This window comes from Varroa jacobsoni, unplaced genomic scaffold (genome assembly GCF_002532875.2).
Source record: "Varroa jacobsoni isolate VJ856 unplaced genomic scaffold, vjacob_1.0 contig03675, whole genome shotgun sequence".
Lineage (NCBI taxonomy): Eukaryota > Metazoa > Arthropoda > Arachnida > Mesostigmata > Varroidae > Varroa > Varroa jacobsoni.
The window spans coordinates 11,802-29,552 of record NW_019215065.1 but is presented as its reverse complement, the minus strand read 5'-3'; the positions used below and the strand labels follow the sequence as shown (position 1 = coordinate 29,552).

General features: G+C 38.8%; 3 protein-coding genes across 5 annotated transcripts; 2 read left to right on the top strand and 1 right to left on the bottom strand.

Moving 5' to 3' along the window:
- The first annotated feature begins 6,729 nt into the window (after positions 1 to 6,729).
- Positions 6,730 to 8,743, top strand: LOC111272884 (transmembrane protein 14C). Its single transcript, XM_022854533.2, has 3 exons — positions 6,730 to 6,887; positions 7,527 to 7,682; positions 8,200 to 8,743. Exons 2-3 carry the CDS (start codon positions 7,586 to 7,588, stop codon positions 8,427 to 8,429), a joined length of 327 nt encoding a protein of 108 aa, XP_022710268.2. The 5' UTR covers positions 6,730 to 6,887; positions 7,527 to 7,585; the 3' UTR covers positions 8,430 to 8,743.
- Positions 8,744 to 10,240: 1,497 nt separating this feature from the next.
- Positions 10,241 to 12,390, bottom strand: LOC111272881 (tRNA-uridine aminocarboxypropyltransferase 1). Of its 3 annotated transcripts, XM_022854531.2 has the most exons (5): positions 12,307 to 12,390; positions 12,026 to 12,138; positions 11,666 to 11,803; positions 10,864 to 11,066; positions 10,241 to 10,493 (listed from the first exon to the last, which is right to left on the bottom strand). In XM_022854531.2, exons 2-5 carry the CDS (start codon positions 12,089 to 12,091, stop codon positions 10,274 to 10,276), a joined length of 627 nt encoding a protein of 208 aa, XP_022710266.1. In that variant the 5' UTR covers positions 12,092 to 12,138; positions 12,307 to 12,390; the 3' UTR covers positions 10,241 to 10,273. The 3 variants fall into 3 exon arrangements, with proteins under 3 accessions (XP_022710266.1, XP_022710264.1, XP_022710263.1); XM_022854529.2 differs by lacking the exon at positions 12,307 to 12,390 and having other exon boundaries at positions 10,241 to 10,506; positions 12,026 to 12,300; XM_022854528.2 differs by lacking the exon at positions 12,307 to 12,390 and having other exon boundaries at positions 12,026 to 12,300.
- A 243-nt stretch (positions 12,391 to 12,633) lies between these two features.
- Positions 12,634 to 15,056, top strand: Prosbeta3 (proteasome subunit beta type-3). Its single transcript, XM_022854532.2, has 3 exons — positions 12,634 to 13,050; positions 13,873 to 14,056; positions 14,519 to 15,056. The coding sequence occupies exons 1-3, from the start codon at positions 12,817 to 12,819 to the stop codon at positions 14,716 to 14,718; spliced, it is 618 nt and encodes a 205-aa protein (XP_022710267.1). The 5' UTR covers positions 12,634 to 12,816; the 3' UTR covers positions 14,719 to 15,056.
- The last annotated feature ends 2,695 nt before the right edge of the window (positions 15,057 to 17,751 follow it).

The window sequence follows — 17,751 nt, the reverse complement described above, 5'->3', positions numbered from 1 at the left end:
GTAGTAGTAGTAGTAGTAGCAGTAGTAGTAGTAGTAGTAGTAGTAGTAGTAGTAGTAGTAGTAGTAGTAGTAGTAGTAGTAGTAGTATAGTAGTAGTAGCAGTAGTAGTAGTAGTAGTAATAGTAGCAGTAGTAGTAGTAGTAGTAGTTGTAGTAGTAGTAGTTGTAGTAGTAGTAGTAGTAGTAGTAGTAGTAGTAGTAGTAGTAGTAGTAGTAGTAGTAGTAATAGTAGTAGTAGTAGTAGTAGTAGTAGTAGTAGTAGCAGCAGCAGCAGCAGCAGCAGCAGCAGCAGCAGCCAGCAGCAGGCGCTCCTTCTGAGCGCGGTGACTCTGTGTCCCGGTAGAGCCCCGGTGGCGGCAAACTCTAGTTTAGCTCATTTGTTCGTGTGCACCAACGCTCTGTGTGTGGGCGAATGATAAATCGCTATTGCTGCGATGACGGGGTTGAATTAGGATCGGGGGGCGCGGAGGAGGGGAGGAGGATGTAAGGTTATGACCAGTCGGACATTGTTAGCGACCTTTTCTGCGACGCTGCGAAGAAACGGTGGAGGGGGTAAATGCGATGCCGCTTCTTCTTCTACTCCGCCGCTCCGATCACCGCCAGCACCCATCACCATCGCCACCATCGGCACCACCTATTACAGCAGCGCGCGTACCACTGTCGCATCGACTTCACTGAAAATTCTTCATTGAATTTTGCCTCTTACGCTAATCACGACGAGTTAGCATCTCAAAAAAAGACCGACAATAGCCACGGTTATGTTGTTAATGTTGCTTTTTGTTCGACTATCGACGGACTAGCAGTTGCTTTCGTCGTCGTCGTCGTCGTCGCCGCCGCCGTCGTCGTCGTCGTCGCAATTGTTTTGCGGCGATTGCGCCAATTTCGATGGCAAAGAGGATAACGAAAATAAATCTCGTTGCTGTTGCGACAGTGGTAGTAGCTCGTTGTTGTCGTTTCTGATGATGATAATAGTAATCGTACTATTGTTATTATTATTATGGTGACGCTGCTGCTGTTATAGTTGAGCAGAAGAAGACAGAAGGTGCAATAACGAATTTCTTCGTCTCGCCGCCTCTCTACTCCAAAGCTTCTATACTTTCCTTCCCAACGAATTTGAGCCTTCGCGAAAAATAAAAAAAAATTCGATCGAATGACAGCCTAAGTAACGACGATGCCACATCTGAACCTCTACGTTGTTTCCAACAGAGTCAAAAAAAAATAATAATCGCCTGAAAAAGCCGCAAAAATACAAAGGAAAAATGAATTTATTATTAGAAACACTGAACTTAAAGATAATTTCTCGTACATATATATATATGTAGAATATATTCGAGGTTATCTTCATAAAATAAGCGAACAACGACAATGTCTAATTCACTGCTGCTGAACATAATATTTGAAAGCCATATACTTAATCGCTCGCTTCGTGCAAGTTCTTAAAGATGACGAACCCGAAGTCTTGATGTCGCATGAAATCGCTCTCTACAAATTTCTATCTGTACCTAGGCGTAGTAATACAGTACGTATATAATATAAAAACTACAGTCAGACATAGCCTTTAATAAAAAAGAAAACAGCCTTCAATCAAGATTTTTAATTAATCATAGCCATATTGGTGGGATTCATAAATATGCTGTTAAACATCTCATGCATCTAAAAACGGAATATAATACGCTTACTGTTAGCAAGGCAGGGCGAATGCAACGCGTTCAGATGAACAGCTTAGCAATAGATGTGGTGCTTATAGGTGATTATCAACAAAAATGCCCTTTGCAGGTCAAGTTTACTAACCAATACACCAACTTATATTTAACTAGGCACATGCAATTTTTTTGTCATTACGATATCTAGTTCGTTCAAGTTTATGTACTTGTGCACGATCGTATGATCTATGCAAACTCTCGCATACGGATAACAGACGAGATAAGAAACGCCCACTAATAGGACGAGCCATTGGTTCGCCCTGGCGCGCTGCACCCGCATAAAAAGCAAAACTAGGAACTCTAACGACACAATACACCACAAAACAAACATTTATCGTAGGAGCAATTGTACAACAGTAGCTGGTGACAACCCGGACAAACCACACGAACAGTACTGTCTAATTGATCATACGGAATAAATTATTATTTACCATTTATAGTCGAACGAGACGTATACGTTAACGATAGGTAAGGAAGAGGAATGGCCATGGCACTTAGAGTATCCACTGAACAAAATCACAGACTAAATAGTACTAATTTTATTATTAATCATGTACGTAAAGGTTAACATTCACCAGCAAAAGTAATGACGGATTAACAGACTGCTCAACCTATTGAACCCGATTGACTTGGGTAGGATCAGACTATGACGTACGTAGAAATACTTGGATTGGTTATTAGAAAATCTAATGAGAAACAAGTAAGGTTTCTAATATTCCGAAAGGAGATTGGAAACATTGGATTCAAAAGCGCTGTAGAACGCCCTATGCGTCCTAGAGGATGCAGTGGGTTACCAACTCCTATAATAAAACTAGGACGGATATTTGCGGACGTTAAGGCCCTCACGATACTGAAAAAGCGACCTTACGTTAAGGCAGCACTACAAAAGCGAACTATAATTATTTATGACAGGCCAAATGATATTTCGATTTTCTGGAGATGAACAATAACGATGTGGATGTAGAATATAACAAATGTCAGAGAATCACTTACACGAGCACTGAGCCCTTTCAAAATACAGGACAGCCTATTATGTACATTTTCCGTGATGAACGGTCTACATATTGAAGAGTTACCAACCGACCAACTAACCAATAAATCCAAACAACAAGCCGTTGTCGACCAATCGGGCAGCAGAAGCAGCACTCGGTCGGCAGACGCCGCCGTCAACGACAGTAACAACAACAACATTCACCGATTCACGCAACCGTAGACGGACGGACAGACAGAAATCACGCAGCGCGATGGCATAACGAGCTACGTCACACTCACGCTGTCGACCCCTGTATCCGTAGAATGCTCGTAGGAATAACTGTGTTGCAAGCAAAAATCGTCACGGGGGCCTAGGTTCGAAACCAAGCATAGACAGACACGGTCCGTTCCATGCTGGAACGGACCAGCCGTCTGAAACAATGATTAACTAGGCCAATACCGGACGTCAAACTGGAACGGTTTAGCTTTTAGTAAAAATCGCACAACTTTTAGTAGTCATCAATTATTTTCCATTTATTAACACCACTGCGCCTGTTACAACTGCTAATAGCTGCGGTGATAACTGCTGCAGTATTAGCACGACTGCCGTCGCGATGGTGACGTCTGTGGCGGCAGCCCCAGCTTTTGCCGGGGCCCGACGATGGCGGCGGCGACGCCGGCGGCAGTAAGAGCAACGACAACTGCTGTTGCTAGTACCGTCAGACAGATATCGTACCACAAACACAGACAGACAAAGACGCTACGCAGATAAATGGACAGTGCCGGGCATTAGTTAGAAAGAGACAGGCGAACGCACAGACTAACCAAGCAAGCTAACTAGCAAGCGCACGACTCACCACCCGACCGACTGCCAATTGGTCTTCTTCGTTTTCTCGCTGCTTGGCCCAGACAACAAATCGGAACTCGAAATTGCAATTGGCGAACGATGAGAAGAGACGGAGATTGGTTGAATCATTAGGCAACTCGATCTTTCCCTCCGTTAAGAACAACAACAACAATAGCAACAGCAGTAGTAGATACAGTGTAAAAAAACTCGGAGAGAGGGAGAGGACGGTGGCCAAGTAAAGAACAGAACTACAATATATGAAAGAAAAAATTACACTTTATGACGCGCCGGAAAAGCGCCTGATCCGATTTAGCCTCACTCTTATCTATCGTACAATTCTGTCCGTCGGTAATGCGCAGGGTTGACACAGGACACGAACTGGTGTTGTGATGAGGACAACTTTGACGTTTTCAATGAACTATTGCAGACTACCAGGCACCAAAAATAAATAGGATAATTCCACCTATCGAGACGCATTACCACCAGCGAATAAGACTTGCAAAGCATATATACTAAACACTGGCAAAGGTGACATAACCAATAGCCACTGACTTTTACACGTCGAACTGAACCGAAAACTCTCCCTCATCCAGCAAATCCTTGCTCGCTTAGTTATTACTACTAGTGTCAAGTAGCAGGACCAATGCTAACCGACCATGATGAAAATTTACCCTGCACGGCACACGAACAAAGAGTGATTGACCACCGGTGAACATCCACAGTTGAGACAATAGCAATAGCGTAGGTGGCTAATTGGCTGAGTAGAATCAACACCCGCACCATGGAGATCCCAACCTCCACCCCCCTAAGAGCACCACCAGCTAATCAACTGACCAGCAAAAAACGTTTCACTTTTATGCTTTGTTATTATGATTAATAGACAGACGATCCTTCTTTTCCTAACAGACACATATACATATATGTCTGTTATGTTTTTCGATGTTGCTTGCTTTTGCACAGTGTTGGTGGTGTTGTTGTTGTTGTTGTTGTTGATGATGATGATGATGATGATGATGGTGATGATGCTGACGGTGATGATGCTGCTGCTGCTGCTGCTGCTGCTGCTGATGTCGCTCCCGATGTGGTGGGATGCATGGTAAAGCATAATAAACGAACGCTTACGAATAGTCGGGTGCTTAGTTCAATACAGTAATTGTGCTGCATCGATTGTAGTGGTCGACGACTTACGACGATTATGGACTGTATATCTGCATATGTTTGTCTGTGATTAACTCACTGGTTAGCTAACTGTTCGTTGACTATCATGTCGCGATTGCTTCAACGCTACGTTGGTTGGACACTTACTGTTACTCACTGGTGGAGGGAGGCCAGCTGTGGATTGGGGGAACGCCTGTGGGGGACACTTGTCGTCCGCCGCAGCATGGCGCGGCGCTCATTGAGGCACTGGCGACCAGCGGCAGTAGCAGCAGCGGTCCCTTTGCCGTGCCTTTGACCACTCAGAAGCGCCTTCGGAGCTTGCGGTCAAACTACTATAACACTGGGCTAAGATCGCATCACTCGGCCACCACCACTGCTCTCGGTGTCTGTCTGTGTATGTGTGAGCGTGTGTATGTGTGTATCTATGTATGTGTGTTTGATTAGTAGTAGCTCGCTGGCGGTGACGACTCCAAACCGCGCATGGCGTGCGAGTGAGCTGCACCTTGCGAAAAATCAAGGGTCCCTCCAAAAGGATGAGCCCTTACGGCGGGAAAATTTAAATCATATCTCGTCGCGTAGTCATTTCCGCGCCAGCAAGTGATCCACATTCGCCGTCGCGGGCGCCGCAAACGACGTACCAACTGTGTATCATCACGTACTATCTGCTGCACTAGAGATCAATTTTTTCACTTCATTGTGTAGAATCATTTATCACTGTCATAAATTAGCACAACCCATATAGTGCCGTCGCACACAATGCGAATTCTATGCATATGTGTACAACCGGTGTAACAGAGCGTTAGTCTGAGTCCGGTTGCTTTTTTTTTATATTTTGCGAGAAAGTATGTGAAAATTGCAAAACATAATTATACCAGTCTTCCATGATCAAAAAGTGTAGATTTGTCTTGCAATGGCACCTTTCACAATTAGTGCTTGGTATATATATATATACGGAAGAGGTATATTGGTATATATAGCAGAGGCGTAACTAAATGAAAAACATTTTAAGCGTTCTATAATCCCCTGCGTAAAGGTCTCGAACATGCATCGTCGCAAAACCAATATAGCTTTGTTTCCTCTAATTATACGGTTATAGGTTAATAAGTCCAAGCAGTCGATAAGCTCGTGTCTTTTTTCACACGTAAGCATTGTTTCTGAAATGATGAATAAATGCGCAATGCGTCCGATAAAAACTACAGTAGGTGAAGCTCAAGTCAAGTCATATACATACTTATCATGAGGCTTTAGCTTAAAAACCTTAGGGGCAATTTTGGGAAAAATGTTATCCCATGGCTTATGAAATGTTCTGTGTCTGTCGTAATAGGATTGCAGCTGAGCAAGTTACGGCGGATATAATGGTATACACATGCGACATGATAAGTAAACACAGAAATATAGTAATAAGCACATTTACATATGCGATATAATCCACAGATTGCTAAACGGTTCTATATCGAAACTATCAGAAATAACTCATCAACGTGACTCTTTAAACAATGGTGTGCGTTTTTAGGTAAGTCCCGCTTTATCTTATACCGTCCGTTGTAGATTATATCTGAATTAGTATACACAGTGTACACTCCCTTGAGTAAGACTTGAGTCCTCAAGGAGCCGATTATCCATATCCCCATTGCGTTTCGCAACTTCAAAGTTACGAACATTATAATGAATGTAGTAACTTGTTGGAAATTATTAATTTCTGCAAAAGCTTATAGTTTTGCGCTTTATAATGATTCCGTAAAAATAATTAACGGCATAAAAAGTTGCGATGCTAATATTCCTCACTCGGCTCCAAAAGTCAGGTGAAACCACAAGTCAAAAACCTTTACTAGGTATCCGCCGTATAGTGTTTGCGGATTACACCATTAACGTGGCCTTTGTTTCTTTATTCTTATTCAAGAAGTGATAATTTGTCTTTGCTTTTTATTAATTTCATGTATAATATATATATATATCTCGAATCTATTATATCTATTTGGAGTCGATACACACAATGGTTTAAATTATTACTGATCAAGTAAGCGCGTGGTCTAGCAGACGACGTTAGTCTGGAAGAGGAAGTAAACACACCAAGATGATGAATCAATCAGTTTGTTTGGGTGAATTGAGATCACAGCTGACAGAAACCTGCGAAGAGCATCAAGTCAAAACTACAGAAAAAAACAACAGCGACAGTTGTCTCGCTCTATTCGAGCGGCAAGTTTACAGGTATATGAATGAATTCTTCATTTTGCGTGACGATCATTTGTAGATTATTTAAGACGGTACTACACATAAGTTTGATGAAATGTTTGTCGGACGCTAAGCAGGACAGCGCGCTAAACATATTTTATAACTATATATCAAACAAGTATGGAGGCGGCTTTTGAAAAAAAGATTTGGTTTGAAAATCTAAAAGCAGCAAAAATCATCTTTACCGAGAACGAGAAAAAATGTTTAGTTGCATACTAATTTGACACACTATGGCCATTCAAATGATCTTCATGGTTTTGTACCTACTTTGGAAATTTTCCTTGTAAAGATTATCAGTTAAGTGGGTGAAAGTTTTGGATTTGAAAATACCATCATTACTTTGCTTCACTGTCTAATTTAACGACCTAGTTAGATCGAACAACACTAGTCGATTAGAAATACTTAGACTCAAAAATAGGTTCATTTGTTTTGTTCCATTTAGATTGTAAACCTTCACAGAAAAGTATGTTTATAAAATTTGGGTGTGGAGTATCAGTCAGCTATTAAAAGAGTGGATCGATGTATACACTACACAAATACAGTATGGTAGGCTACTTTTATTAATTGCAATTTGCGTATAGGCCATTGACGCGTACCAATTATCGGTAAATTTAGGGATCGGTTCGTGCAACCAAAAAACTCGACGTAAGGATCTCAACGTAACGGATCAAATCATGATTGATTATCTGGGTTTTGCTTATGCGGCGGTTGTTGCCGTAGGAGGTGTGATGGGATACATAAAAGCCGGCAGCGTAATGTCTCTGGGAGCAGGTAATCAAAATATGAGCAGCAATAAACGGATTAATGCGTTTCATACTATATGTTTCAATACAAACGCTTGTAAAGTATTGTTTATTGTCATTTTAGAATGTCGGCAGCTGGCCAGAAAATTTGATGACGGCACGATTTATCAACTTCTCTTTATGATGAATGCATATATAACATCGAAAGAAATTTAACTATATTGGAACAATAATGACTTCTTACACATAATATCAGCTTCGTGTAAGAGCAGATGCATTATATTTGGGCATATCTTATATTCTTAATTGACTTCATCTGATTAATTTTCGTAAGTGTGTTTATTTGTGTTACAAACAAGATTGATATTTATTTTTTAGGCTTATTTCTAGGCCCGAACAGTTTTCGTTTCTTCGCGTGTTTCTTAACGTTTTTGTCATCGAGTCTTGAAGCTTTTCTAACAACAAATAAACACACAAAATGACCACGGTCTAGAGCAATTAAGTATATGTCAAAACATACATTTTTTTTTTTCGCTTTTTTTCAGGAGTAACATTTGGCTCGTTGGCAGCACTGGGTGCTTACCAAATGAGCGCGGATCCTGCTCGTTATCAGTCTCTGTTAGTGGTATCTTGCATTCTTGCTGCATTAATGGGCTATCGCTACACAAATTCTGGCAAATTTATGCCAGCCGGTCTAGTAGCTTCTCTTTCAATTGCTACAGCGGTTCGAATTATCCTCACCAAAGTCTTATTTGTTGGTGGGCTAAACCATTAGCGCAATTGCTATCAGTTCTCGCCAGCTAAAGTTATCTTAATATTTTTCTACCTGAGAAACTGCATGCATCTTGCTTTGGCGGTTAGCGCTTGCTGCAATTTGTATAATAACGGCCCATAGATGTAAGAAAAGGTTACATCACTTTTTCTCATGATATCATATCAACATTCTGTCAAGTTTCTTAATTGTTGGCATCATTTTAGTTCAATAAATTCAAAATGCACTATTACAAACTAATAAGAGTAACCAACAAAATGCGCAAATCTATTCTTCACAGTTAATAAAGTACGAACATTTTTTATACAAAAACTTAATACCGTCCATGTTTTCGTCCAAATCGGTTCTCTACTGCAAACAATAGCGCTTGAATGTTCAAAGGCTAAATAATTACTGCAGTTATTTTTTGTTAGCATACTTACTTTTGTTAGAACTAAGTTTTTTTTTTTCATTTAAATTTCTATCTTTTCTGCGGATAATTTTGAAGTGACAGTTTACATTTTTTAGTGATTGTGATTAGTTGTTATTTTAGCGCTATTATTTTAGCTGCTAGACTTATGCATCTATAATTTCTTATAAGCTTAACCATCTGTAGAATACAAGACTATTGATTCGAATATCCCGTATCCGTCTGTACGTCTGGGTTACGTATCCCTATTAACAGCTCTATTAATAGCTATGTGGTAGTTATCGGCTCAAACCCCAATAAGTTGGCATAATCGTAAATTGCTAAGAATTCTTTATAATACGGATGTGTTTTTCTACATCCGCAAAGCTTTTTCCAAATCATGTAATATTATTACTATTATAACATAAACAACGCGTAGGAATATGGTTGTACCAATAAGCTTTAGTTTTAAAATAACTAAAGCTAAGTATACATGAGCGCATTTATTATTATGTATTGCTAATATTTATAATATAGAGGTAATGTGTACAATTTTGGAGGGTGGTTTTCAATTTACGGTTTGAACATCAATTGTTCCACAATACTTTCATGAGATCTCTAGCTTAAGTCGGCTTAAATACGACATCTAAAGGCTACACAACTTGTGTGAATAAAAAAAGCGATTATTGAATTTATTTATGTACATCTATCTTTACAATTTACTGAGAACGATTTTTATAATATACTCAAAAACCATAAGGCAGCATTGTAGTGCGCGGATTTGCCTAAAACTTGAGCAAAAAAACGACAGTGGGTAATCTCCGAAAAGCACTGCATGCCTGCTAGTAACTTAATACAGCTACCATTGCGAACTTAAAGGTTTCTTAAGGATATTTACCAGGTAACGCTTTGAAGGCATAAACGTAATGAGTATTCTGCAAAGGGCCGGGCGCTTGTTAATTTGGATCAACTCTGTTGTCATAACTTCGGTGAAAGTAATTCAGCTTCGTAAGTTATTCTTGAGGTAAGAACGCATACTACAAGGGAAAACGCTCGTTGGCTCGCAGGATTGTTCTACTTTTAGAAATAGCCATTATGTGATTACTAACGTGAGGCTGAGTGAATAAGAGCAAAAAATGTTTATTTTGATAAAGCACGCAACACAGAACCATGCAATTGGTAATCCGCCATGTTAAAACTGTTTAATTTTCGAAGTCACCTTGAATATGAATTAGAATTCCTTAACAATTATGTTTTGATACCTCAACAATACAAATACATTACTTCCTTTATCTAAAACTATCAAACTTAATAAATAAATAAAACTATCAAACAAAATAGAAATGCATGTGGCACAAATTTAGTTCAACAATGTTACCTGTACGCATTACAATGAATTGTACGAATTAACGAATGATATCACAGGTAGAAAAACAGAAAACAAATTATGACATTTTTATTAATTTGCTTTTAATAGAGTTCGGTACCTGGAGGTGATTTTATCATAGAAATAACGAAAGAAAAACAGAATATTGTCTACTTTCTCCGCTTCAAGACAGCTCTGAATCATCAACCATCGGCGACAGATCTCGTGAAGGGCCTCTACAGTGGCTAAATACTCGAGGTTTTGTCCTCGTTGGGGGCGCCAAAATACGCTCTTCCGACCCGTTAGGCCCGCCCTGAAAATAAAAACTCACATTACCAGTTCGATTATTTATAAATTAGCTGAGATTTTTTGGTCTGGAAATATACTGTCGAGTTAGTGGGCGTCAATACGATTCCTACAGCATTTTAGCATGGGAAATGGCGATAGAAAGCTCCAGCTCCAGGAACGAAAAAATCAGAAAATCAAAAGGGCAGTCAGTGGCATTGAAGTAACTTTTGACTTAGACAAATCAGTCAGTGACGAGTGTCACTATAATTTCTAGTTACGATAATGTATCTTGTTTGTGGCTTGCTTATTGAAAATATATTTCTGTCGGTTACCGTACGCTTTAAGGGTGATTGCCGAATGATCTGTAATTCAACGGTGTTATTTTTGAGGCTCACCTATAAGGAAGACTGGCAATTCGGTCATCTAAAAGAATTTTTTTCGTCTGGCACCATGTTGAATCAATAAGGATTACCCGATTGAAAGCGAATTTTATATGTCGTCCTTCACATAATACGCATTTTTCTTCAGTGCCTAGTTGGACGGATCTCTGGCGACAGACATCATCGAATTGTTCTTTGCATGGAAAAATCAACAGTACCTTCACAAACAACAACAACAACAAAATGTCTGTAGTAATCTGGTGTACCAACGTACGATCCAAAGTTGAAGAAACAATACTATGCGGATCGTATAATCAACTTCTCGGCTGCGTCATGGATTTATATATACCGTTAAGTCTATTTGTACACAATTTCTTAATTCGTGTAACCTTTATTCATATTTCGATTTCGTTGTAATAAAGTAAATAACTTTTTCACAGGCCACAGATGAATATATGATATATAGGTTTGAGACACCTTTCGGAATTTTTACCCGCTAAGCCTAGGCTTTCGAATAGGAGGAAATATGAAACTCATTCGCGACTTCAACTTCTTTTATGACTCGATTTAATTTTTTTAATTTTTTAAAAGTTACCATTAGACTATATGTTCGGCTTTATCATCTATAATCGGCCTGTATGTAAACCTGTATGTAATACATACAAATACATCGTCTATCCAAAATCTCTTGAACTTCTAACATGATGATTATTATGTACTTGGGTAAGCTCCCCTATACCGAACTGTATAGCTAGCTACACAACGAATCAGTTTATGTTAGGAGTAGCCCTTCGTGAAGTGTAAGGTAAAAACGCACCTTGCTTGGATCTTCGTACTTTGGAATGTTTGGATAAACGAACAGGTTCACTTCTTTACTAAGTATCGAAGCCTGTACTCCAGTTGACTTCCCGTTCAACTCTTTTCCATGTTTAATGATATCTACAATAAATGGAAGCTAATAAAGACATCATAAATAGAAAAGTTATGTTTACGCATTTTTCATCAGCGGATTTATACGTTTACTTATACCAAGGAGAAAGCAGGCTGCAGCCCCATATATTGGGTTTATTCCCTTCACGTTTCAAAATGAAAAAGTTGATTTTAAAGAGCATTTGGATATAAGGTCTGAGAACGGCATGTCAGTTGTTTATTGTAAGTTCGCAATGCGACGACCTACCTTAACCTGAGGAAAACGCCCTGCTAACGAAGGCAAAGGAGATCTACACTCATAGCAGAACCACATTCTTGATCGGCCGCATTGCGCACAGTTTTCTCGCAATCCGTTCTCGTCTAGAACAGAAGCATCAAAAATATCGAAACCTTCAAATGGATTTTTAACATTGTTGAGGCTTTCATACAGAGGACTTTTTGTTATCGCTGGTCTCCACATAACGATAAAAAACAAAAGTAAATATTTCTATATACAAATGTGCAAATACGTTCGGCAACGATAAACACCATTGCATATGTTTACTTCATTTGAAAACAGCCGCTACATAAGGAACGGAAGCGTGAAATTCCATCACAGAGCGTTGGTATCCCGCACTTTCCAGTCCCAAAATGGTTCCGAGCTCTACCAAGCAATTTTTGAACAGTTTTTCAATTCAGAGATTCAGTATTATCTACGCTGCAATTTGTGGCTTGTTATGGCATGTTTATTTATCTGCGTAGAATATGTACGTAATGTCAGTGAAAAAAACGTTAAGGTCTAAATCAGATTTCGCGTCGTATGCTCACAGCAGCTACCTTCTTCCGATTATTAGCTATGGTTGTTATTAGAGCAGTATTCGTATTGTTTACGATAGAGACTGCCACCGGTGACTTGCTGATTCCCTGCGTTCTGCGGGAGTGTACCAAAGCGCCCCGAGCAACTTAGTATTCTGACGCAAGCGTCTGTGTATATGTGTATTTATTAACACTATTAACAGTTTTTTTCGGGAAGCAAAGGTTGCTCAATAATTAGCCGCCATGAGTATTATGTCATACAATGGAGGCGCGGTAATAGCGATGACAGGTAAAGATTGTGTAGGAATCGCAGCCGACCGTCGACTCGGTGCCCAAGGCCACACAATTTCAATCAACTTCGAACGAATCTTCGAAATGGGTCCCAAACTGTACATTGGGCTCCCAGGCCTCGCAACAGACACGCAGACCGTTTCTCAAAGGCTTAAGTTTCGAATGAATCTCTTTGAACTACAAGAGGTATATTCGCTGGTTCTATCTCTCAATGTTCTATATATATATCTATATCGCTCAGTGTATTTATACGGATACTATTACCTATAATTACAGCAGCGTATGATTTATGTCATAATTCGATAGCTAGGAGCGTAAATATTCTTGAGCTTATATCGACCGAGTTCATTAATGATTTCATTTTATTATATATTCCAATATTTTCCAACTTTTGCACTTAGTTTGAAATTTAAAATCGACCTGTAGTTAAAAATACTATTATATGGGAAGGTTATAGCGTTTAACGTTCTCGCGTAGTATCTTCGCGTAACAGTAAACGACCAGGTGATTAAGTTCAATTAGGTGTCCTTTCGTCATGGATATTTACACCTTCTAACTATCGGCAAGTATCAAATCATTTGCAAAGGAACATCTTACGACGTACGTGAAATAAAAAAAAGCTTTGGCACACTACTGCGGGGCAAGTGCCGCAAAGTTCTTGTCCCTCGCTTGCATGTTGTGCACCAATAAGGTGCTCAAAATGTCTCAAAGGCACGAAATGTGTCGGTGAAGTACTGTATGTAACAGCTACGTATTGTGCACCTCGTTCTGCAGCCGTGTAGCAATTCACTTTGTCCATATAACAGTGAAACAAAAGCAACCAAAATAGCGAGTAGTGGTTACAATAGAAATGATGCAGTACGGGAAAAATGACAAGGTATATGTTTGCCGCCCATTTTTTGAAGATCACATGCGTATGCATTTACTCCCATTATATATAATGATTAAAGTGAATCATTGACCTCTTTCTAATTCTGCTCCCCTGCTATTCCTCCAATTTCTTTACAGAATCGCAGGATGAGGCCGGAAACATTTGCGAATATGACCAGTGGACTTCTATACGAACATCGATTCGGGCCTTATTTTGTTGAGCCTGTTGTTGCCGGTTTGGACGAGAAAACAAACAAACCATATGTCTGTTGCATGGATCTTCTTGGTTGTATCACAGAAACGGAGGACTTCGCACTAGCAGGTACGAACGTGTAGGTAACGTCAGTAGTCAAATTGCAATTCTCTGAAGATACCTTATTTCCCCATTTTGCGCTCGATCAATGGGTTCCTTTACTTATATACAAAGCGGGTCGAGCTCACTATTAAAAATCGTGTTTTCCAGAATGAGTTTGGTCAGTCCGACATTCAGTGTACATGACATTTTCGTTCACTAAATGTTTCGTGTTTAGGAGATCCACTAGGAGAGCCTTTGGCTTCCTCAAATAGCACATTTATTTATTTATTTATTACATTATTTATGATATTTACAACGATACCCCATCTGTTGCCACGACATTCGCCGTACTGCACGAGTGAAGTTTGTAACTCGCGACTACTTATTGCTTGTTGCAAAAGCGAGCCTTTTACTTAACTCAACCTATATTAATTGACGCAGTTTTGTCTCTAAAGTTGATGACATTGTAACGACAAACTAAATTTTCAGGGTGTTGTGAGGAACAGGCGTTTGGCATGTGCGAAACGCTATGGCGGCCAAACATGGGCCCTGACGAGCTTTTCGAAAGTCTATCTCAATCACTTCTAAATGCTATGGATCGAGATGCCAATACAGGTTGGGGTGCTGTTGTGTATATAATCGAAAAGGACAAAGTTACCAAGAGGTACCTTAAAACTCGGATGGATTAAGAACATCATGGTGTTGACGACCATTACAACAACAGCGTCTACAGCACGAGAGTACAGCGTCATTATAATCTTTACGTATGTTCGGCAGCTTAGCCAACAACTGTTGCTGGATCATATCTCTAAAGCTATATTACATCAATTGGTATGACCGCTAGTCTGTCCGCTACAAACAGACAGAAGACCAACTATGTCTTGTAGTGTTTCGCTATTTTCTGAGATATTACGTTGTTGTACTGTGTGTCCATGTAGATGAATACTAATTGGCTACAACTAGGGAATTTTTATACAATGATCACAAAAGGCATGGGAAGATCAATAAACACGTCGTATTTAACTAATTACTAGGAAGTCGTCATTTTTCACAGCACACTCTGAGAAATTCAGGCTTAAATAACATAAACCCGTCGAGCTAACAGCAAGGGAAAAAGTGCGGGTGTATGACACAACTGGCACAAACAGTTTCGCCACGATAACTAGGTGCTAGTGTTTCAGATATCTATTAAGGGATTTGTAGATATGGTATCTGTAGCTGCAGATGATAATACCTCCGCAACAACCGAGTAAGGCGCCGAATCGTACTCTAAATGATGAATAGCTTACCATATAAATTTTAATATCACCTCACTACTTAGTTATGTCTAATTTATATAAATATCAATACCAATATCATATACAAGACTTACCAAGATATAGTGAACCCAATCTCCGATTACGCATTTATCGCTTTTTGCGGTACCAGCTATACTGCAAAAAATGAATAGAATTCTATCGGAAATATTATATATTATTATATATATAAGTATTCAGTGACAATTGTACGCGACAAATGGCCCTAGAAAAGTTACAGAAAATTTATCCCCACGTTAAGTTGTTACCAGAAACCATATGAAAATACTCCCAAGTACACTGTGACGTTTGGTCTTCAGATTTTAAACTCTCAAGACCTAGGATTATTTTTTATATTTTAACGCCTAAAAGCTGCGCCAAATGTACAATCTAAGAAACGTTTAGTTGGATTTGTACCTAATTGCGTTATCTATCCTCGTAATAAAATCTTGCTCGTGACAAAATAATTTGAAGTTATTTTTAGCGTTTATTTTCTATGATTTCTACACAGAGCTTTCATAATCCTTCTAAAGGATACGTATTTAGAATGCCGTAGGCGATTCGTATCGAAGACTGAGAATTTTCCAGCTATTTTATTTGTACGGAAATTTAATCAGTCTTCAGCATCTTTTTAGGCAAAAGCAGAAGTACCGTTTTTAATTAATAGTAGATACGAGCTAAGATATTTCTGATCTCAGTACTATTATTTACCAAATACACTACCTGAACGAGCTGAAGTCGCTACGCTTAAACTTCCTATAAAAGAAGTATCATTTCACGGTACCGCTAGTCATAATCAACGTCAACAAAAGCAGTTCGTTGCATATAGAGTAGTATACGGTGAGACTGTATAAACCAAGATTTGCTCAACACTATTGGTTGAATAAAAATTATGCTTAAAACAGGGTCTTTTGGGAGAGTAGCTAGGAACCAACCTAATATATGCAAATTAGTGCATGAACTAATGAATAAATGAATATAATGAATAAATGCAAAAGACATCACGAGTACCTAGATTATGGTCGCAAGCAGTTTGGTTCTCGACGAACCAAAGAAAATTTCAGTGTAGGGAAACTATGGAAGCTTAGTAGAGTTGCATGAATTTTCTCAACAAGACAATGCGTACTACCTGCATAAATCATGTTTCATTATGATCGATCTGATGGAACCAAAGAGTAATTAATAATCACATAGATATTAATGAAGTATAAAATGATTTAGGGGTTCATATACAGCCATTAGGCACTCATTCAGTTATTCAACTGAAGTCGATCTCTGTTTATTGTATTGCGTCCTTTATTTATTTGATCCGAATCAAACTGCTACAGCAATGCTAGTGACGATACTAGACAGTAGTCTTCCTTTTTAGAGTACACAGTACTTTTCTACCAGCATAATACCAGGGCAGATAAATATCGAATGAATAAAAGGCAATTTAAGCAGAAAATGTTGGATGTTCCTTGCATGCAACCTAGGCTGAGAGTCATCTTTGATCATCAAACAAGCAATTCTGCTCGTCATTATGAAGCACATATGAAGCTGGATTCATAAGCAGTTTCAAGGCTAGGACCATAAAACCCAATCTTTCACTTACTATTAATCTAGTCAGAATCCTATATATTCTAAAAGATTAAAAATCTTATTTATTTGTTTAATCAAAAATTACGCATATCTGTCCTGATGGACTTCCTTCAAACATTTCACTGCCTTAAAGGCTACCTTTTTGGGTTAACTAAAAAAGAGGCAGGTCAGTTTAGAAAAATTGACGCCAAAGTCTGTGTGCTAATCTTCACGAAAATTCTAGTTAACTATTTTTGCAGCCTTATATATATAACAAAATGTATCCCTTTGTCATACCTATGAAATGGCTAAAGATTATAATAAGCTTGCTATGTTATTAAAATACCTGATGAAAGATGTTAAATATTTTTTTGGAATTTTTCATTTACAACTCAATTTTGCCATAGATGCAAATTGCAGCTTAATAGCGTCAATTTCATATGCTCGAAAAAAATTAAAAGTAATTTCGTAAAATGATGACTTTAACATGGTTCAAAGGCAGCTTGGGGGAATTATGCACATGACAGGCAATCGTATCCAATAGAAGGCCGCACGCGTCGACTCCAAACAGATGTATATCTCATCTAATCTTGATGTAGACGTACTCGAAAAAGTCAGTATGTTTTTTCTGTAACATAAAACCGAGATATATTTCACTCGTCAACCCAAAAATCTCAGGAAATACATGCTAAGCCTTTGCTTATTTCTCATAGTTATTATTATCATCATTAGCGTAGCATCATATTATACAATCAATAACATTAATCTACTGATTAGCAGTTTATTTGTGCGCAGACGATGTAAGCTTAATTTGGTACACTTTGTAGAAAAAAAAAACAGAGCTAATACTTCATAATTTATCCTGAC

Bases quoted from the DNA above. Each gene is read 5' to 3' on its own strand.
- Prosbeta3 (XM_022854532.2), top strand. From the start codon at position 12,817: ATGAGTATTATGTCATACAATGGAGGCGCGGTAATAGCGATGACAGGT. The intron at 13,051-13,872 runs GTATATTCGCTG...ATTTCTTTACAG, and splicing joins ATCTCTTTGAACTACAAGAG to AATCGCAGGATGAGGCCGGA. The intron at 14,057-14,518 runs GTACGAACGTGT...CTAAATTTTCAG, and splicing joins GGAGGACTTCGCACTAGCAG to GGTGTTGTGAGGAACAGGCG.
- LOC111272884 (XM_022854533.2), top strand. From the start codon at position 7,586: ATGATTGATTATCTGGGTTTTGCTTATGCGGCGGTTGTTGCCGTAGGA. The intron at 7,683-8,199 runs GTAATCAAAATA...GCTTTTTTTCAG, and splicing joins CGTAATGTCTCTGGGAGCAG to GAGTAACATTTGGCTCGTTG.
- LOC111272881 (XM_022854528.2), bottom strand. From the start codon at position 12,238: ATGTGGAGACCAGCGATAACAAAAAGTCCTCTGTATGAAAGCCTCAAC. The intron at 11,804-12,025 runs GTAGGTCGTCGC...TGTCTTTATTAG, and splicing joins GGCGTTTTCCTCAGGTTAAG to CTTCCATTTATTGTAGATAT. The intron at 11,067-11,665 runs GTGCGTTTTTAC...TTGTTTGTGAAG, and splicing joins AGTACGAAGATCCAAGCAAG to GTACTGTTGATTTTTCCATG.